At 38.0% G+C, this 20,553-nt stretch overlaps 1 protein-coding gene across 1 annotated transcript in view; it reads right to left on the bottom strand.

Annotated features, from left to right (window-relative positions):
• LOC132328407 (ras and Rab interactor 3-like) overlaps positions 1-20,553 on the bottom strand; it is a 156,823-nt gene that overhangs the window by 73,684 nt on the left and 62,586 nt on the right. Inside the window, exons 11-17 of the mRNA XM_059848227.1 lie at positions 19,801-19,970; positions 17,720-17,864; positions 8,263-8,429; positions 6,695-6,809; positions 4,541-4,653; positions 3,862-3,927; positions 2,183-2,330 (exon numbers count right to left, since the gene is read on the bottom strand). Of these exons, the coding sequence (XP_059704210.1) occupies positions 2,183-2,330; positions 3,862-3,927; positions 4,541-4,653; positions 6,695-6,809; positions 8,263-8,429; positions 17,720-17,864; positions 19,801-19,970 (924 nt within the window). The remainder of the gene's footprint in view (positions 1-2,182; positions 2,331-3,861; positions 3,928-4,540; positions 4,654-6,694; positions 6,810-8,262; positions 8,430-17,719; positions 17,865-19,800; positions 19,971-20,553) is intronic.

Here is a 20,553-nt window from a genome sequence, read left to right as displayed (position 1 = left end):
ATTTTCAGCAGTGAACTGTCCTCCTGAAAGACAGCAGGGGAGAGAGGAATACTAGGGAGGGATATTCCTACAGTGGTGCAGCAGTATGCTGCATTTTCACAGCCTTTCTGCAACAGAAGACTCCAAAATGAACATGAATTCCATCTCCTCAGCTTTATACTGCAGCAAAAAAGTCGTGAATGCCTGGAAATGGGGTCATTGGCATACTTGAGATAAAATGTGTTTACTACCATTACTGATTATTTAATAAAGCATTTCAGTAATGCTGTAATTGTGTCCATCTTTAATTCTTAGCTTAATGACAAAACCCTTTAATTAAGAAACCCTAAATGGATATTAATACTGACATTTGTAACAAAATGTAAAGCAAATAACAAACGTGTTGCTCTTTTTCTCTTTAGAATCACATTGAATGGACCCAACTCTTAAAAAAAAAACCAGCAGCAGCATGCACTCTTAAATTTATTCTAAAGTAATTTAAGGAATAATTTTAGTTGTAAACTCATTGCCTGGTGTAAACAGTATTCTGCATGTCAGCTGGCGAAACATAATTATTTGTCATATATGTCAAAAGAAGGAACTTTCTGAGTAAGTGCTTTTTGCTAAGTTTTAATAGTATAGTCTCATTGACACATTTTTTATAATTAGTCTTAATGGAAAATATTAATACATTTAAAAACACATCAACTGTTAGTTGATAGGTTTGGTTGGTTTATAAACATTAAAAAATTTTAAAAATCTATGTATAAAGGTAACTGTGCTTCTTTAGAAACTTTATGTGATCATTCACATGCAGCTTCAAAATATTTTTAAAGTTTAGTAGCAATTCAAAATATGCTGTCTCAGTGATTTACAGTTATATCACTGCTAAATTGTGGAATGTTACCCGCTATTTTAATACTCTGGGCCAGATCTTGCTGTCAATTATATCCAGAGTAATTCCTTATATCAGATTTATGCTGGTGGAAAGGATATCAAAACTTAGCTTCTACTCAGGGTTAAAAAGAAGTATATCATGCTTCAAAATTTGCATGCAATCAAATCAAGGACCATACTCTCTTGACAGACTTGCTTTTGTCAGGGTACTCTTATCTGCACTGCTCCGTGTCAGACATTCATCTTCATTAAGCTTCTGGGAATAAGAAAAAATGGTGAAGAATACACCAGCTTCTTGACTGATGAAATAAGCTTCTTCCTCTCACCAATCAAACTGAATCAAACCAAATCATAATCAGGGTGGGTTTTGTTGTCAGAAAGTCTGGATTATGTTCAGCTACTACTCCCAGCTGATAACAATAACTGATAGTTACCGAGCACCCAGTTATATTTTATTTCTTTAGCTTCTTCTAAATTTACACAATGGGCTTACAATGGCCAATGCAAGGTTTCTTTTGTGGTGTAATATTCCACAAATGTCAGTTTATATCTATTTTACAGCATTCCTCATTAACAATAAAACATATTTTTTCAAGTATGAATTTCTGCATGTAAATTCTCTTCTTCAGTATGCAGTTACTCTGACTTCTAGTGTGCATCATCACAAGTGATACAACATACAATCATTTCCTCTTCTTTCTCTGCCACATTGTTCATTGAACAGAGTGATAAATATCCAACATTTCCATCAAAAACTGTCGGTGCAGTTTCTCTATAAGCAGAGCACTTGAAGGGGGAAATGATCCTCAACAGTGCATGCCATGATATGTGCCTTGGACTTTCTGGTCCTGTAGTTTAAATATTCTGACTGAGCCAAGAAAGGTTCTGAACTTGCCTCTTATCCTTCCATGGAAAGTAAATGTCAAAATCAAAAGAACTATAAAGATTTTTCTCCCATCCTTTTGCTAACCCTGATGGTGGTGGTTGATTGTCTGCAGAAGGAGAAAGAAAACCACAACAGAATTCCCAGGAATGGGTCCTTTTAGAGTTCTGTGTAAGATCCATGCAGCTTTATGACAGAGCAGCAATATCCAAAGATGAGGAAAATGCTTTGGTTGCCTTCAGCTAGCATGTTAAAAGAAAGGTATGCTCCCCTTCCATTTAGGTAAAAGTGCTCGTTAGCTGATGAAGCAGGAATGACACTCAAATTATTGATGGAAAGAAGGTAGAAATGTGAAATGCCTCCTGTCATTTACAGCATGTGTAATCAGAAGAATTTCAGTGTCTCTCCTTGCTGTGATTTAAAGTTCTTCTCGGCACATAGGGAAGTTGACAAAGGTGAAGACATTGAACTCTATCATTATAGATAAACACAGGAAAATAGCATAAAGCAGCAACACGTAGATGCCTAACTTCCTGTCAAGTTTCCACTTATTTACATGGATTCCAAACACCTGCAAGCAAACAGAGTGTCAGTTAATAAAGTTCTGAAGGAGACTTTCTGAAACAACCATTATAAGATAAAAATGAGAGTCTTTTGAATTAGAGGTCTTGCAGGAAGACAAAAATAAATTCTCAATATTTTATAGATCAAAAAGGCAACATACCTTGTTGACTTGGTTCTGAGTCTCAGGTGTCCTACAACTGTTTTACAAAATATTCAATTAACTAAACTAAATTAATGTCCCTCCCTCAAGTGTTCCCCTGCAAATCCTTTATGTCCCACTAGTATACCAACACCTAATGCCCATTCTTTCAACAGCTTCAAAAGAGGTGCTCTACTTGCTTATTTGCTGAGGTCCAGAACTAAGCAAAGCAACAAAATCCTCACAAAGGCAACTATTTTCCATAGTGTTCAGTGCCTCTGAATTATTATTTCTTTTGCTCAAAACATTGCTCTGAGTTTGCTGTGGGAGGGTCTGTGCAAATCAGGGTACTCAGCAGAACAAACGAGGCTGTAATAGATGCCCGAAACTCAGGTGATTTGGCTTCTGCTAGGAAAAGACTCTTTTCAGAAAAGCATGAAAGGCTAGCACAGTAATGCCTCTGCATAATCCTCCCATTTTTTCCCAAGGGCTGATTAACAATATGCATGCAGCAACACCAGATAGAAATGTGTACAGAACACTGGGGCTGTTTCATGGGCACTGTGCGGTACGGCAGGCTGGGGATAAGAAATGAAAGAGCACGTTCTCACACCTTATAGACCACATACATTAAGAAGTTAGCAGAGTGAACAGCCCTGGCCATTCTATCACTTAAGTCATGCACAGGAGATGTGAAGCTTTGTAAGACTTAGTCATGCAACAGTGTGAAATCTCCAGTGGTGACCACCTCCTCTACAAAGCCTCCACAGGCAATCAGTGAAAGGTGTTAGTATAAGTGGATATTTTTATACCTTTTTGTTTCCTTATACCTGATTTGATTCTTCCTACAGAGCGTTCCCTGGGAGTCAAGCAGGAACAGACCTTAAGTACCAGCAAAACTGACTTATCAAACAGAATTATTGTTTCACCTTAAGAAGTCATGGGTGACAAAGGGGTCTCATGCTGAGTCACATTTAGCATGTCTCATCCAAGTCCTGAGGTTCACAGTCCTCACAGACTAGTCTTCACTAAGGGTTTAGGCTACAGCACTTGATTTTGGCTGGTTTTGGAAATCAGAGACAAGGGCAAAGGTGATGAAGCACAACAGGTCTTGTCTCAGCCTAGAGACAGGCCAGGGGTATGGACATAAGACCACAGAAGTACTACTGGATTCAAAAATTTCTACACTGCCACTGAAATCCATGGGACCTACACATATCCAACATCTCTTGCACCAAATGCCAGATTGCAGTCCTCACTGAGGACAATGGTAGCTCTTCAACTCATGGTAGTGCTTATAGAAATCAATGCTAAGTATTTCTATTTTATCCTTCTGTAACATGCAAATACCTAACAAGTATTTTCAAACTGAAATACGTGTAGATGCTCTAATACTTACAGTAAGTGCCACTGATCCTAGCAAAAGTGCAACCGAATAAACCAATCCTTTGCTGTTAATTTTAACCTGTGGAAATCAGAAAATACTTTTAAAATGCTGACCATATAACTGTGCTTTGGAGATCAAAAATCAATTTACTGATTTAAAGTCCACCTCCTGCTTTGAACAGTGCCTTACATATTTTAAACGATGCAAATCCGTAACAGATGTATCCTAATGAAGAATGGGAAGATTAGGGAATCAAACAGAATGTAAAGTAATCCCATCTCCATTAAAAAAAGAAGGGAGCATTTATAATGGATTTTATGCAAAAAATCCTCAGAAGAGAGAGATATGCTGTTATTTGGTCTTAGTTACAAAAATGCTGAGGTACATGGAGCCAGGTTTACTGGAAGTTGTGTAGCAAGAAAATGAGAGAGCCATGGACCATCCATGGCAACAGTTTTCTGCTACACAGTGTATATATTGCAGTTGACAAACTGGAAATTAATTGCAGCTTGTGGAAGACAAGTTGCTTTCTTAACTGGCTTCCTTGGCAAAGAAACAACACCTTATTTAGCAACTAATAACATGATCAACAGCTAGCTTTTAAATTTATTCTGTTTGCATGCTTTCTTTTTTTAGGATTTTTAAAAAATAGAATAAAAGTGCAAATGAAAGATTTGCCAAGTATACATACAGTCGATCCATAGTCGATCGCCATGGTCTGCAAACCCCATGGAACACCAAGTCCCACCAGAATGTCAAAGACATTGCTCCCTACTGTATTGGATACTGCCATGTCACCAAGGCCTGCAGAGAAAACAAACAAACAAAATCTTTGATAAAATCAAAGTACGTGGCCATTAGTCAGTGCAAACTAAAGGGGAATGATCCACTTTGATCCAATCCCCCTTGGCCAGAGTATCTGAGGTAGGGAGACAATTTCCCTAACATTGGCCTGACTTCTGAAAAGTGTGCAAAAATTTCTCACTCCCACTACACCTCCCTCGTGTCTTGCAAAGCCTTTACAGGGTGTGTGGTAGCCATGCAGCACCTGAGGTCTATGTCAAAGTCTTGCTCTAGGTAGCCTGCAGCCACAGAGAACCTGAAGATTATGTACTGGATTTACTATGTGGATATGTGACCTTTCTCTCATGTGAGAGATCCTGAAAATAACCAACCAGATGACAGTCAAAGATACTATGCACTTCTGTGGGGCTTAATCAGTAATAATTTCACCACAAGATCAGTAAAACACTACAGGAAAGGAAAGGAAAAGAAAGGTAAATGGTGGTAAAGTACCTAAGTATTATTCAAAGTCTACTTCTAATGCTCACCACTGGCTGGCATCTCATTCTGCACCAGTGTCAGTGGATAAGAGGGAGGCAAAATTCTTTCTGTCCCTGCTAACTTCCCTTAGACCTGGCCTAACTATTTAATCACTTCCACTAAGTGAATACTGGAAAGGAAGGAACTGAAAAGGAACTCTGACATAAATGGGACATGTCCCAAATATAGTTTCAGAGTAAACAGAGTGGAGACAGACAGTACCATACCATAAATACATGATCTGTAAGGTAATGCTTTGGATCTAATGATGGTAGTGTCCATCCATACCTGTCTCCATTCTGTCTTGAATTCAAGCAGTGCAGTCCCTGTACTGTCTTTAAGGGCACTGGGCCCCTTTTTGTCTATCTAGTGCTTACCTTAATTTTCAGAGCAAACAATCTTTGCAGTATTTTTGTCTAGTACAACAGAAGAACTAATCTAAAGCATTCTATTAATTTAAAAATGCAACATTCTCCTTGTTCTTGAAAAAACCTGTTCGCTTAAATTAATACACATGCAAAATTAATTTAGTAGGAAGGTGGTTCCATAATAATTCTGAAGACTTTGTTGTACTGTTTTTGTGAGAATATTCTGCACACAACAAATAATGCAACATGGAAAATTATTTACTTTAAATAAATAACACTTTTCAAGCAAGCAACAGTTAACAGCCCTACTCCTACCTCAAATTACAAAGGCGGGGCTTTTGAGTACTTAATTTATCATTGAAAAGCCCTTGTTTGCTCAATGATGTGTGTTGGAGATATCATTATCTGATAAAAAAAAGGCTATGGGAATTGAAATACTGGAAAAGAATAAAATTAGGTCTTTTTCTTATTCTACTGCTGTGCAGAGGATCACACTGTCAGCTCTAATGTTTTTCAACCACAGGAAGAGATGCTGCTACCAGCATTTTACAAATAGAAAAAGGAAACATGATGAAACGTAAACAAAATTAAAAGACAAATGAGAAAGCCTTTGACAATTTCAAATGGACAGCTGAGGAGAATGTAGATGTCAGTAATCCAAAACTCTTTCCAGTGCAGCTCTTCATACGTTCCAGTGGGAAAGAGGTCTACATTTGGATGAGAACTCTGCCTGGAGCAACAACACCTCTGCCAGATTCTCTCAAAGCACTTCACTTCCTTGGATTTGAGAGGTCTTCTAGAAATCAATACAAGTTTTACATGGAGAAGTGCTGGTCAGTGCTACTTCTTCAAAGTAGTTTTTAATAGCTGATATTCCAGTTTTGTCTATGACTTTTGTCTTTTTACCCTGACTGATACAACATGCATGGGACATCTGAGGTTCAATTACCTTCTAGAATGCTAGAATGCCCCATCCCAATAAGCAAAAGATAATTTTTTGGTTCACAATAATTAGCAAACTGTTTTGGCTTTTAATGAGGTTCTCAAACAGTAAAAATTAAAATAAAATATAAAATTGCATTGACAATTTGTGTGTATGGAGGAAACAATCTTACATATGTAAGATTGCAGTTATGCTTCAGCAGACACAGTACCTTGTCTTGCTACTATTAAGCTGGCCATGCAGTCTGGGACACTTGTTCCTGCAGCCAGGAAAGTAATGCCCATGATCACATCTGGTATCCCAAGGGTGTATCCAATCACAGTCACCTGAACAAGAAGGAAGGTAGATTAACTTATCATATTTGGAAAGTCTCCTCATTCCAAGGAGGAGAGTATGCCAGCTGTGGCATACTCTTTAACTTTGATTTCTGGTGTGGACTCTAAGAGGAATAGACTCAGAATACTTATCCATTTCTGCAAATTAAATACTTGTGGAATAACCAGGCTAAAACCAACCCTGTGCAAAGGAAAAGTACTTTGGGTCTTATTATTCAACATTCTATGGACAAACAAAATCTCCATTTCCTGTTGTACTAACATGACATACTGCTGTTTTAAGGAGATACAGTAAAATCTGTGGGCTTGGGGTTTTTTTGGTTTCCACAAATGGCAGGATTCTCACTGGCTCTATTCTCAAAAGGACTGCAACCAATATTATATTGTAATATAGTGGCAGAGATATAAATAACTTATATTATAACCAAACACATGAAGAAGGAACTAGTTTCTTGTGGGACTTCTCATATAATCCTAAAGTGAGCACGTCTGGTTATACTGTCCCCTGATATTCCAGATGCAGCTTGAAAAGAGCTTAAGGAACCACTGAAGATTGCAGCAGAGCTCTTAGAAAGGACAGGGAACTGTATTTAGCTGGAACATCCAAAGAGGGCTGAAAAAACATCAAGAAAAGGCAGCTGAAAAGGAACCAGGCTTGTGAGAGTGAGAAGACTGAACCAGGGACAGACAGCTGTTTCCCTGCTGAGACTGCTAAGGATGGAAGTCTTCTAGGCTATGTGTTGTTTTCTTGAAATAGTTTGCCAGTCTATGACACGAGGAAAATTGGACCCTACACTGAAGAAAAGGTGTATTTTAGGAACTCAACTGACAAACCTTATCTTCAGGGGCAAGCAGAGGCCCAAGAATAGAAGTCAGCATGACTCTCTTGCTGAGACTGGTAACAAGGTACTGTGGCCCAGCTGCCTCTTAAAGCAGTATGGGCTGCAGCCTTAATGAGCACCTCTCTCACTTGAGAAGGGAATATCTATATATGGAACCAAGGTACACAGTATGACCATCCAAATGACATATAATATGATACAAATGTGTGGCTTTGGCTGGCAAATGAATTTCTTAGACATAGTCTATGTTAGAGGGCTGTTTTACAATGCAAAAATTATATAGAAGGTTGCAAAAAGTATACAGAAAACACAATTTTTCATGAGAGGAAACATAAAGTAGTTTTCAAATACCTGACAGGCATTTGAGGAAAATAAAGATGTTCTCCACTACCTTCCTGTATTGTATTGTGCCCTATACAGCAAAGGCCCAATTACTTCTGCAGAATAAATGGCAGCAAAAATCTAAAATTATAATAATTGTTGTATGAGCTGAAGAGACTGCACTACAATTACATGCCTTTCTTTGACAAATGCACAGAAGATTTTTACAAACTTTGAGATGCACATTTCACTCAGTATGAAGTCCTGCTACATACACTTACCATCCACACCATGAAGTAGGAGAACAAGGCAATCCAGAGAGTGGACAAGACAAATGTCAGCATAAAGCACTTCTCCCAGCGTGGCTTGCTGCAGTTTGGAATTGTGGTAAACAGCACGAATATCAACGGCCATGTCAAAAGCCATTTAATTTTGTTCATTTTTCCATCTGCAGGACACAGGAAAGAAACAGTTGAGCTTTCCCATCACTATGCCAAGCTCAGTTACACCTCTTTAAGCAGGGCAGATGATCCCAGAAGGGTGTTTACAATCGTGCATGGCAGCTCATTTTCCAGGGTACCTTTGAACTATACTTGGCCTTGTCACTTTCAGCCAAGTTCTGCATGCTCATCCAGAATCTTCTTATAGTTAAGTCTGCCAAGATCTATGAAAATCCATGGAAGAATTACAATGATTTAAAATCACAGCTGATATTAAAAGCAAAATTAAGTCAAGTTTGTTGCTCTTTTAAATGTATTACTACCAATCCAGAATTAAAAAAAAAACCCAACAACAAAACCAACCAAACAAACCAGCCGACCCTCTCATCTTAATAGAAATATCAAAGTCCAAGTGGTGAAAATAACTAGTACATTCTGTGCAGCAACAGAAAACAGAAGCACAAGACCCAACCTATGAACATGGCAATTTTTTTCACATGCCTTATTGTTCTAACTTGGGCAGAAGTTGAAATAAACCAATACTTAGAAGATCTAGATTTGTTAAGTCTCCCTATCTGCATACAACACCACCTTGAAATGGTAAAAGAAAACTTCTGGAAAAAGAAACAAGGGAGTGACCTCCCTTGTACAGCTCTCCAAAATCAGCTGGTGAGAAATACCCAAGAACTGTCATAGCTGAAGACTGGTACACACCCTTGTCATTTGTTTAAAATTTACAGTATTGCAAATGTCATCTCAATACATAGAACTATTTTATAACTGGGCCATCAGTAAATGGGGGACTATTCCTACAGCTCATGAGGCATCCTTCAAGCAGGACAACAAACTTGTCTGTCAGGCTGAGTGAGAGTATCACAACCAACATCGTGGCCATTTTGGCTTGGGCTTTCTTTACATTGTGTTTCCATCCATGTAGGGATTTCCATCATTAATTCATGAGCTATGTTTGAGTCTACTAAAATATGCTGTTTTGAATAAAATCATTGATCACATTGAAGGAAATCATCAGGTACATCTTCCAGCAAAGTTATTTAGCTACGTTTTAAAGAACAATTACTAACCAGCTCCTAGCAATTTCACCAGTAATTTTCTTTCAGCAAAGACTTTGGGATTTAAGATCTGTTTAACAGGAATTTTTGTTAGTGATTTTAATTGGATTGAACTCAGTCGTCTCGACCAATGCGCAGCAGGATGCAATGAAATTTAATATTTAACATTTAAAAATTAATAATACTTTTATCATTTATGAGGCTACTTACTAGTTAAATTTAACTTGTTGAGTCCAAATGTCTTTATTAATTTATTTTTGTATATATTCTAAAACTATATTTTCTTGCTTGAGTTATGAAACATCTTTCTAACTTGAGATTTTCTTGTGAATTTTGAGATGTCATCAACTCACCAGGAAATCTTAGACTAAGCTTTGCTCTTTAGTCCCATTTATAGCTTGTGACTGTGGAACTTCTAATGCATAAAACTACTGAAGTGTCCCAGGGTCATTTCTAATTCTAGAATTTTACATGTCGCTGAGGATCTATTACAGATTTTACAGGGAAGATCTTTTTCTCTCTGCTTATGTATACTTCTGCACAGATGTTTTTTAAAACAGTTATCTTTTACCTTTTCTGTCCAGGAAATGACACTTCTTGGCTCACTTCTCTCTTTAATTGTTAGCAAGGCTGTAAATATTCTACAAAATATCCTAGGGTACTTTATACCTGCTCCTGCCTAATTTGTTACAGTTTGGACTACTTAAAAACTCCTAGATAGTTAATTTTTACTCTGTGTGCTAAAGTTGCTAAGCTTGGTTCATAGTCCAACAAGTCAGCATGGCCTAGGCCAGTAACACCCCCAGCACATAATCCCAAATGCAGGGTCAGTGGATGACTGATTGAAAAAATTGTGGATCCAATTCTGATCTGTGTGGGTGTAACTGGACTGCCTTTGGTGCTGCTACACATAGGCAGTGCCATTTCTCTTTCCAGTAACATAAATAAAAGAAACAGAATTGCCTTAAGAAGAAACAGAGCCTCTGGGGGAGAATACATCTTGTCTGAGATCCTGTTTAGTATCCTGAATTACTCAAACAAATGCTTAACTGAGAATGCATAAGGCCTTACCACTGGCACAGCTATGTTTGTTCATTTCCAAGAAAACCTAATTACTAGTGGAGGAGGGCTTGCCTTTCCATTATCTTTGCTGAGTTTGAATGGATGTGTGTCAGATTAAAATTCCTGGCTCTATTAGTGGTGATGTTTTCCCCACACAACGTCTTGAGTTGAAACTGCTTAGCTAGATGGTTTGTGGGAGTGATATTTGCATTCATTACATGGCAACAGGCTTGAGACTTTGGGAAGAGCAGTGTGTAACTCTGGGGTTTGCTGGGTTACCAAGAGAAGCCCCGTGGCCATTTGCAGTTAGCCTGGAATACTTTGGAACCACCATGGCCAAAGCAGCTTACTTGACACATTCTACAGCGGCTTCTCTTTTGGGTTTTGGTTTTCTAGCTTTTATAAACCTTTAGATAAAACCTTGAGTATATCTGGCCTTGGTTTTACCTGAGGCCTTTTCACTCCTACTATTCGGGGTCATGGAACTTGTGTGGCACATGGCTAAAGTCTACTCTTATGCTGTAACTTTGCAGTTTTTTTAAGACTTTCAAGTACATTTAGCAGCAACCTCAATGAAGTGAGACTTTATTTTTTCAGGAAACTGATGACTTTATTCATTTCACCTGGCTTAGATGAATGCACAATCAATACACAGCTAGAAGATGCAAAGTATCTTGTTTTTTTTAGTTCTTCTGAAAGTACTTTTGCTGTTCTGTTGTTTTGGTTTTGATCACCCACTCTAAAATAATAATTAAAAAGATTTAATGATAAAGATGTTACTATGAAGTATGCTTATAGCTCATAACAAATTGTTTTACAACTGTTGAGTAGCTCCCTAGTACATCTGCAAGGGAGAAAATTATCATTCCCATTCAGGCCATTATTCAATACACAGCTGTTCTGTTCCATTACAAGACCCCAGTGCAGTTGTTTTAACAGTGGTACCACCCACTCCTGTGAGCCCTGGCTTTAAAGGCTCCTGCAGCAACCCACACAACTGAGGAAAGGTGTATTTTGCACCCCACCCCCCCACAATAATAAAAGAATATTACAGAATATTATTACAGAAAGAAACACTGGTCTACTTTCTGTTCACAACACACTGCTGTAAAACAAGAAGATGAGGGTTTTTCTGCAAGGAGTTGTTTTCACTACTTCATACACCCATTTTTTTTCTGTTTCCACAGATATTTGAAAGCCAAGCACGCCAAGTATTTCAGAGAGGTATCATTACAAAAGAGCTCGATTACAAAGCTTCTGAAAATGAAGTGGCAGCCCTACAACAAAGAGCTCTGTTAATTTTCAACACATTCCTGGGCTAGTCATCTTTCCAGATGTTATGGTCACAATAATTACTTTCCCATACAGATAGTGTGTCCTGGTGAACAAAGCCAGCAACACATTTCACAGCACTGAGAAGAAACAAGTATTTCCTTAAGGAACTAGAGAAAACACTTTCTACAGAAAACATAGAGCCCTATTTGCAACACTCCCAGACAGCTGAGAGGAGCTCAGTATAAAAGTGTGAAATGACATTTGTGTTTACCTTTAGATCAGAAGTACACTCTGGAAATAAATAAATGCACTGATTGACCCCGCTTAAGTGTTATGTGGTTTGCAATTTTAGTCTGCAACATGGAGCAGCCTTGAATCACACCAGTAGAGCCAGAGGCACAAAATCAAAAGTGCTCCAAGTAATAATGGGCATTTTATCCACAGGACCAAGCTAGAGCTAGTCTGAAACAGAACTTCCAAAGGCACATAGTGCAGACAGCCCACATGTCCTAGTAAATAAGCTGCAGAGAAAAAAATTTTCCAAGTTTAAACAGAGTGGAGTCTGTAACTACACCATCAGGAATCACATCTAAGTTATTGTAGCTAGTTAAATTTGACTGCTTTTCCACTAAGTTTTCCTTTTAAAAGCGTGTCAGCCAAGCACAGATCTCAGCTCCAACATTAGTTAGCTCAGGTCATGCCTAAACCTTCCCAAGTGAAAGAAGCATCTCCTTGCACAAAGCAATGACCAGCTGACTGATCCAAAAATTATAACATCTCTGAAAGGCAAGAGTCTAACTGGCACACAGGAGCATCATACCTGTATGTTTGTGAATTCATACAAATTAAGGTAACTTGAAAAATGACAAAGGTATTCTCTAATTGAAATAAGAAAGGCTTCCTGAAGTTTCCTACCAATTGCTGTTTTTCCAGGGATTTTTTGTTGATGGTAAACAGAGTAAAAATGAGGCACATTCAGACTTGCCTAAAAAGATTGCTGCTGCAAAATTTTTCATGCTTCACTTAATAATTTTTAAATTCCTTTTTAATCTTTTTAAATCTCTATAATTTTTCATTTGGGAAGGACAAAACTCAACCAACCAAACAAAAAAACTCAACATGTTTTTTCTCCAATTAAAAATGATTTTCCAAACACCTGTGTCCTTGGTTTTAATTAAGCTTTTTATTTACAAAGATGAATTTACACCCACATATTATTATCAATATTAAGTCAATTCTCAACCCAAAAATGCGTTAAAGGAACACATATGCCTCTACACTAGGAACTTTGTAATAACACAGACAGCAAGTAAATTTCTCTTAGAAAGTGCTGCTCATCCGAGTTCAGACTGTTTGGAAAACTTCAATATAAGTAAATTAGACAATCTGAAAACCTAATTAGTTTCTAGTCATGTCCAGTATCCAAAACACAACAGAGAAATACAAATATTTCTCCCAAGTATAGTATACAATATAGAAAAAAAATGAAGCAGATACAACAAACTAGATCCAGTGTGAATTTTCCACCAGGATTATTTTCCACAAAAAATATCTGTTGCAAAATAATTTTAAAAATTTTTAGAAAATGGCTTTCAATTTTTCATTAGGAAAATTAACACAGCAGCTGACTCTCCACCTTCTTGTAAAATTCTTATTGATTTCAGTTCTGCAAATTAACCTATAAATTGTGGAGGAAAGAGATTCTCTGTATGAGCACACTAGAAAAACACTATGTAGTGTGTAAAACAGTATCCAAAGAGGCTTCCAAGTGGGCAGCAGACATAATAAAATATTTTTATTGCAGTTCTCCTGCAACAGACCTTTGGAAACTTTTTCTTCCTTTGGAAAATACCAAGGTTTTACTTCTCATCCTCATCCAAAACAGACTATTTTTCAACCTACTGATACTCTTCTCGGAAGTTTCATTTTCCAGAATACAAGTTCCAAATTCCAGACTGTGAAATCTGTCCAAAACAACTCAGATTTCTATTTTCAGCCCGTGCCTTTACTACGCTTTGAATATTTGGATTTATGCCAATAATCTTCTCTTAAATACACATTTTTGGTACAGAGAAAACTGGTCTACAAAAAAGAATTTGCTCCAGTACACAGAAACAAGCTTTACTCTCAGAATTACCATAGGTTTACACGAGATAACATTCAAGCAAAGTAAGATGTAACTGAACAGAGGTACTCCCCATGGGGTTAGACTTGGCTGGATTTTGGTCAAGTTTTAGCCTTGCTGTCTAACAAAGAGCTACAGCCTCCTGAGTGTTCAGGTGAGGTGCACTGGGTTTGCCTTGTCCTTGTGCACTGTGTTTCTAATGAGGGAAGACATCAAGTGAAGTGAGCAGGAGCCAGGTTCAAAGTAAGTAAAAGGTTCTTCACAAAATCATGAAGCTCCTTCCCAAAGGATGTTGTGGGTGTTAAATGTTTGCAACGATTCAATGACAATTAAGGCATTAACATTAGGTTAGTGAAGAAGAAACATTAAGGAATTTTAGATCAAAATTTTCCATCCAGACCAAGAAGTTCCTTGAGGTGAAAACAGCTAACAATAACTTGTCCTGTCTGTCTCTTCTCCAGGCATCTTCATAAAATTGTGGCTGGAGTCAGAATATTGAGATAAATGTTTGTTTTGACCAAGTACAAACATTTCACATGTTTTTAGTATATACTGTTATTTTTTTTTGCTTCTATCCTACACATTATCTTTGCATTTTGGAGCCAAACAAAAATGGATAGGATTGCTAATCTCCTTTATTGCCATCTCATTTTAGCTTGAAGAATTATTATATCTGTTTTAGCTAACACCATCATGACTTATATAAAGCATCCATGCTCCAATTCTGTAAGAGAAGTAGTTCTTCATTCCTGTGAAATGATCAGGAGCTGAGATCACAGAGTATTTTAAAGGGTGCTGAACATGTGACAGTGGAAGGGATTTAAGCATCCCAAGTACTGCACACAAGTACTTTTCTGAGTCTGTGCTCTAAAAGACCACTGAGCTATGCAAGGGCTTTAACACACCATTTTGTTGTCAACATATGCCTGCCCAGTTTTGTCCTATTTTATTCTCATCTGTGGGGTGTGTTTTTAAAGTTTAAGACCTGTTTTCAAACAACTGTAGAGTAATCAAATTGCAAAGCTTCAAATGAGCCTTTCTCTTGGGAGATAATCATCAAAGTCTAAAGGTTAGGTCAAGAAAGAAATTCCTCTTCTAAAGAGAATGTGGTTTTCCCATACAGAACCCAAAGGCAAAGGCTGTTTGAATGATAACATAAGCAGTTTCCATAAAAACTGTATGTTGTCTCCTTTTCAGGATGGGCCTGAACCACACCCACACCCAGGAGCAAATCTCTGGATCTTTGACAAAGGGATAAATGCTGAAACAGTCTGAGGCTGTTCTCATGTAACAACTATATTCTCTATTTCTGCTTGCTAAAGCCCTACACTTATTGCTGAGCACTCCTGTTGACAGAGGATAAAAAAGGAATGAGATGTAAAAGATGCATTTTGAGATGACAAATAATAATTTGTCATCAGATGAAACTAATTCTGAGATGAAACTTTATATTTCACTTACTTCTGTTTCAGAAAAAAACTCAAACTTGCTCTTGCAAAAGTATCTACAATACACAATTTGAAGAAAGAAAGTAAAATCCCAAATTAGGCTAAAGAATGTGACTACAAAGCAGCACAAAAAAGAGGTTGGGCCAACTCACAGCCATTGCAGTTGCAACTCCTAAAATACAAGAGTGGATTTTTTTACCTAGGACATCACAACCAATTGGATTGAAAAGTCATACTGAAAACTGAAAGCCTATTCTTCAGAGAACACTTTCCAGTACTGAAAAAATACATGAACTTCTGATCTTTAGAAAATGTGCCTTATTCCGAGACTGAAAATAAATCATAGAAGATCAGAGGGGATTCTTGGAAACTCTCTGCAAACTACCTTTTCCCTGAAGCCAGTTTTAAATGTCCAGATTTTTTTAGGCTACTGATTGTAGCACAGTACTTAAACAACAGCAAAGCATGATGCTGGGTCCTCACATTTTCACCAAACTTATTAAAGTAATGCTTTGGAAAGCACAATGAAAGAATTCTCAGTCAGAGTATGAGTTGAGTAATGAGAATCCAACCAATGGATAATCCACTCCAGACAACAGGAGTTATCATTACTGGAAGGTAATGATGAGGATTTTATACAATCACTTATTCACTTTTATGCAACTCTCTTGAGCTCATGTTGAACTTTTGCTCCATTCAGTATGAATTGAATCACCAGTGGTTCCACCCTGGCCTGTTAAACCTCACTTTATCTTTAAAGACTTTCTCAAAAATGCAGAAAAAAAATGCATTTAAAGAAGACCAGTGACATAACTAATGACTCCCTCTTTAGTTCAAAGCATTTTGTCTATTGTGAATGCCACACACTTAGGAAGCTCTTATCTGGAATTTACCTATGTTTTATTCATAAAAAAGCTGCCTGGAATGTAAGAAGAAATGCATGATTGCACTACCCTAATCAAAAACTTGTTAAAAACCATCTCAGTTTAAAAGTCTTCTTTGCCAATACATGCAAGGGTGGTCAAGGTTTGGCAGAGTACTCATGGAAGCAGTGGCATCACAGTCTCAGCAACTTGGGCTAGAAGTGGACACGGCAGCGCTGCGTTAACGCCTGCACTCAGGAATCTCAGAGGGTTTTCCCAGCCTTAATGATTCTAGGATTCAACATGGTCAGATGCTTTGGGGAGACATTTTGCCTTCTTAGGAGTTGTTGATTAGTTTCTGTTATTATCATTACTATTGTTATTACTACTACTCTTATCATTAACATACTCATGAGCACAAGCATATTGCTGACTTGGATCCTGTTAGTTCACCACACAATAAAAATACTTTTTTTCACTATCTCATGAATGAACAGAAGCTCAGCTAAGGGGCCTATGTTCAGTGAATTAGTTTGCTTCCATTCTTCACTCCAATCTATAACTGCTGACTGCAAGAAGCTTCTGTGGGAGCACAGTAACACAGGAAAACATATAGTATCATCCAGTCTTCACACAGTATGCTTCAATGTTTGTTCAATCAAAAACATCTCTTCTACAATGACAGCCACTGAAGCAATGGGATCTCTAAGAAATTAGATATAACATGGAAAATCCTTCTTTTTCACTGGATGTGGTGTTTATCCATGCCAAGCAATTCTTATGTTAAACAGTAATTATGTGACAGACTTCATGTCTGTAAGGGCTGATCTAATCTCTGCTGTCTAATCTCCAAAGCATTTGGGCAGGAGTCAACCTGCAATGTGCCAAGGGCACCAGCACAAGAGGTTGGTTATACATAGCCATTTACACCAAAGAATTTCCAAAAAATTTCAAAAGGTGAATACTATTGCATAAAGCTATTCTAACAATTTTAAACACTCTTTCTTCTCCCTAAATCTTTTTTACTTTTCATCCAAGAAGCCTCCCCCACTACAGTCACTAAAACAATTTATTATATATTTATACACCAAGGTACCTCTGGCTTAGCAATTTCCAGCCAGTCATTATTAACTGAGGACTTCAAAATTACTTATAGTGCAGTGCTCATCAGGTCATTTTGACATGTTTCAATATAAACTTCCCTTTCCTGTTTTCCCTTCACCTCTGTCAAATCAGCACTTCTACCATGGCTGTCCATGACTGGAAAACACTTTCCTGCTTTTAGCCACCCAGCCTCCAGCCCAGTTTTACTGTCAGCAAATCCATCCTTCAGACAGTCAAACCAATCCCTTTCCTCCTCTCTCCCCACATATGTTGTCTTCCTTGCATCCCAGCATTTGGCATTTAAATTATCTTCTGTTCCAGGACTATAAACATCTAGAAAGTAAGCCTTACCTGGCACTGAAAATGGAGTTAGACTGTCCTGTTCATTCTCCTCCTCTTGGTTCCCCACAGGGATGTTTCCATTTTCGATATTCTCCTGTCTCCTGCTCTGAAGTGCTTTGCTTGAGCCATTGGCAGATTGGATTAACCGCTGGCGCTGCAGTGTCAAAACACAGAACTGCCAGAGTTCAGAAAGCATTTCCTTTGTGACATCTGAGCTTTGCTCTCTGTCCAGCCCCAATCACGTGAGCCATGAAGTTTCTCCTCAAATCTTTCCTTTCAGTCAATAACAAACCTGTCAGTGGCCTACCTGTCTACAGCAGGCATCAGGCTTCACCAGGTTAACCATCCACTTCAAAATTACTGGCAGGAGTCTTTCAAGCATGATGGAGAATGCTGTAACATTTGTTGTTCCACCCATGTTTGAACCAATGTGTTATTCTAAAGCATTTCTCACTCAGCAGTTCCCACTCATACCAGCAATAGCACCATACTCAAATGGTAACTCAAGACACCTCTGCACAATTAGCGTTGGCTTATGAATGACTCAGTATCCAGGAGCTCTCCTTCTCAGATCCAACTCTTCTCTTCTCCCTCCTTCTCAACTCCATTCACTGAGGTAATTTTTCCTATTTTTAATTTCAAAAGGAAGACTAATCCTTGTCGCCCTTGTCTTGAGTACATGAAGCTCATATTTGGCCCTGCAGACATGTGCAAGAACTGCTGCAGTTCCAACACACAGTAAAACAATTACAAGGATAGGTTTTAAACATGAGTATATAGACCCACTTGTGCACTAAAGAATGTTAGATGCAACAGTAAGTTCTTACTTTTATAAAAAAAGAATTATTTAAATTCATTAGATGAGGTAATGTAGGGTTGAAAAAGGTTCTCTTTTCCTGACAAACTAGCAAATTCCTAAAAAGTGCTTTGAAATGCCTTGAAAAATAAAGTAACTGCTCAACATGCAAAAAAATTTCTGAAAGCAGTATCAACATACTCTAGTGAAAAATAGAGAAAAATCCTATCTGAATACTTTGCAAAACTTTTGAATATATAAGTGAGAATACATAAGACCATACATCCAAAATGCTCAAGTTTAGAGAATGTTTTTTGCAGATGTTTAAAGGGCCAAGTATCAGCTTTCTACCCACACAGCCATTAAGAATTTTTCTCTGATCAATGAACTGACTTCAAGGATTACAGTCAATTGTTGCCATGTGCCCTGTCTGATCTTCTACTCCTGACCATAACACCTTTCACTATTTTACTGTCACACTGGATTTTTGTTACAAATATATTAATGGTGCTTTCTTTTATTGTGGAATTCATAAGGCTGGCTAAACACATGAACTATGTTATGTTGTTGAAATTTATTTACTTGCCAGAGGTAAATACCTCTCATATTTGATATTGTGGGAGCAAACTGTAAAATCCTGCCTTCATAAAACCCAAGGTAGGTAGGCCAAAGATTTCAGCCCTAGTGCTTCAGCAAGTTCAGAACAGCCACACTTGCCAAGTCCTGTCACTTCAGCTGCAGGGTAAGGAACAAGCAATACACACCCGTGACAATGTATCGAGTAAGAGAGAACTGAAACTGTCCAGAGCAAATTCCCCTCATGAAAATATTTTGGTCCATTTTTATTTTGAGTTGAGGACTGCAGTGGATACTAAAGAGGTAGGTAAATCTCTGAAGGGATCCTGAAGTGTTAATAACACAACACCAGTTTTTAAAATTTTTAGTTGGATTGTCCATTATCCCTTTTTAACCTAACCACTTTTGTAATAATCAAAATCAATTCTGCTATAAATAAAATCTAAATGTGCACATATGCACGCACACACACTGAAGTAAACATCTTATGTCAGGGAAATAAGATAGTCCCTCCTTTTTGACTGCCCTCAAATTAAAACAGCCAATGTCACCAGCTGGGAATCAATCTTCAAATCTGCTCTCATACAGCTGCTTGAGAAAAACATAGCTCTCTCCCAAGCACAGGAACACAGGAGTATCTAAATTCTGGGTCACCATGAGCACAGCTCTTTGGAAACCCCCCAGCCTCATGGTCGTTTTGTTTCCCTAATGAACGTACCTCATTAATGATGAGTCGGCTGGCCATCCGCATCCTGGTGCGTGGTCCAAACTTATTTGTGATCATGATCCGTAATCCAGCTTCAGGGAACCGGTACTTGGGAGGGCTGGAGCAGATTATCTCATCCACCATCACAACACTGTTTTTGCCATACTGCTGTATCCCCTTCACTAATGATCACAATGGACAGAGTTAGCAGTGGAAGTGACCCCACCATGCATCCCACCATCCCGAGCCAGGTCTTTTCAGGCTCAGGTGGGGGGAACATTTATCTGAATGCTGGAATTTATGAGTGACTTTCTTTTAATATTTCTGCAGCCTGGTGAATGTCCTCATCAGTTGTGTGCTTTCTTAAGATCACATGCTGGAAAGGGATTTCACTCTAAGGCAGCCACCAAGCCACTGTCAGATTAGTGGGAGCAGTTTTTCTCCAGCTGTTCATGCCGTAGTATCAGTTTTATTTGCTTATGTCCTACTAGAGTTTTGTACTCTTTCTCTAGAAGTGTTTGCACTGTGGCAGTGTAGACAGCACTCCTGAAACCTCTAAAGCTGTTCCATTGGATCAAGCTGCTGCACATGCAGAAGGCCCTAATGTTGTGCTCACTCCTTCTGGAACTCTTCACTTTACCTTCACAGAATATTACCAGTATCTCTCACAAGAAAAATTTGAAATGATGACAAGGATTGTCAAGAACAAATCTATGGTTATAACTAACTAACAAAGTAAGCCTTTGTTAATATAAAGAAACCCAA

This window comes from Haemorhous mexicanus, chromosome 6, assembly GCF_027477595.1.
Source record: "Haemorhous mexicanus isolate bHaeMex1 chromosome 6, bHaeMex1.pri, whole genome shotgun sequence".
Classification (NCBI taxonomy): domain Eukaryota; kingdom Metazoa; phylum Chordata; class Aves; order Passeriformes; family Fringillidae; genus Haemorhous; species Haemorhous mexicanus.
Note: the sequence above shows the minus strand (reverse complement) of the source record. Positions and strands in the feature narration are given on the sequence as shown.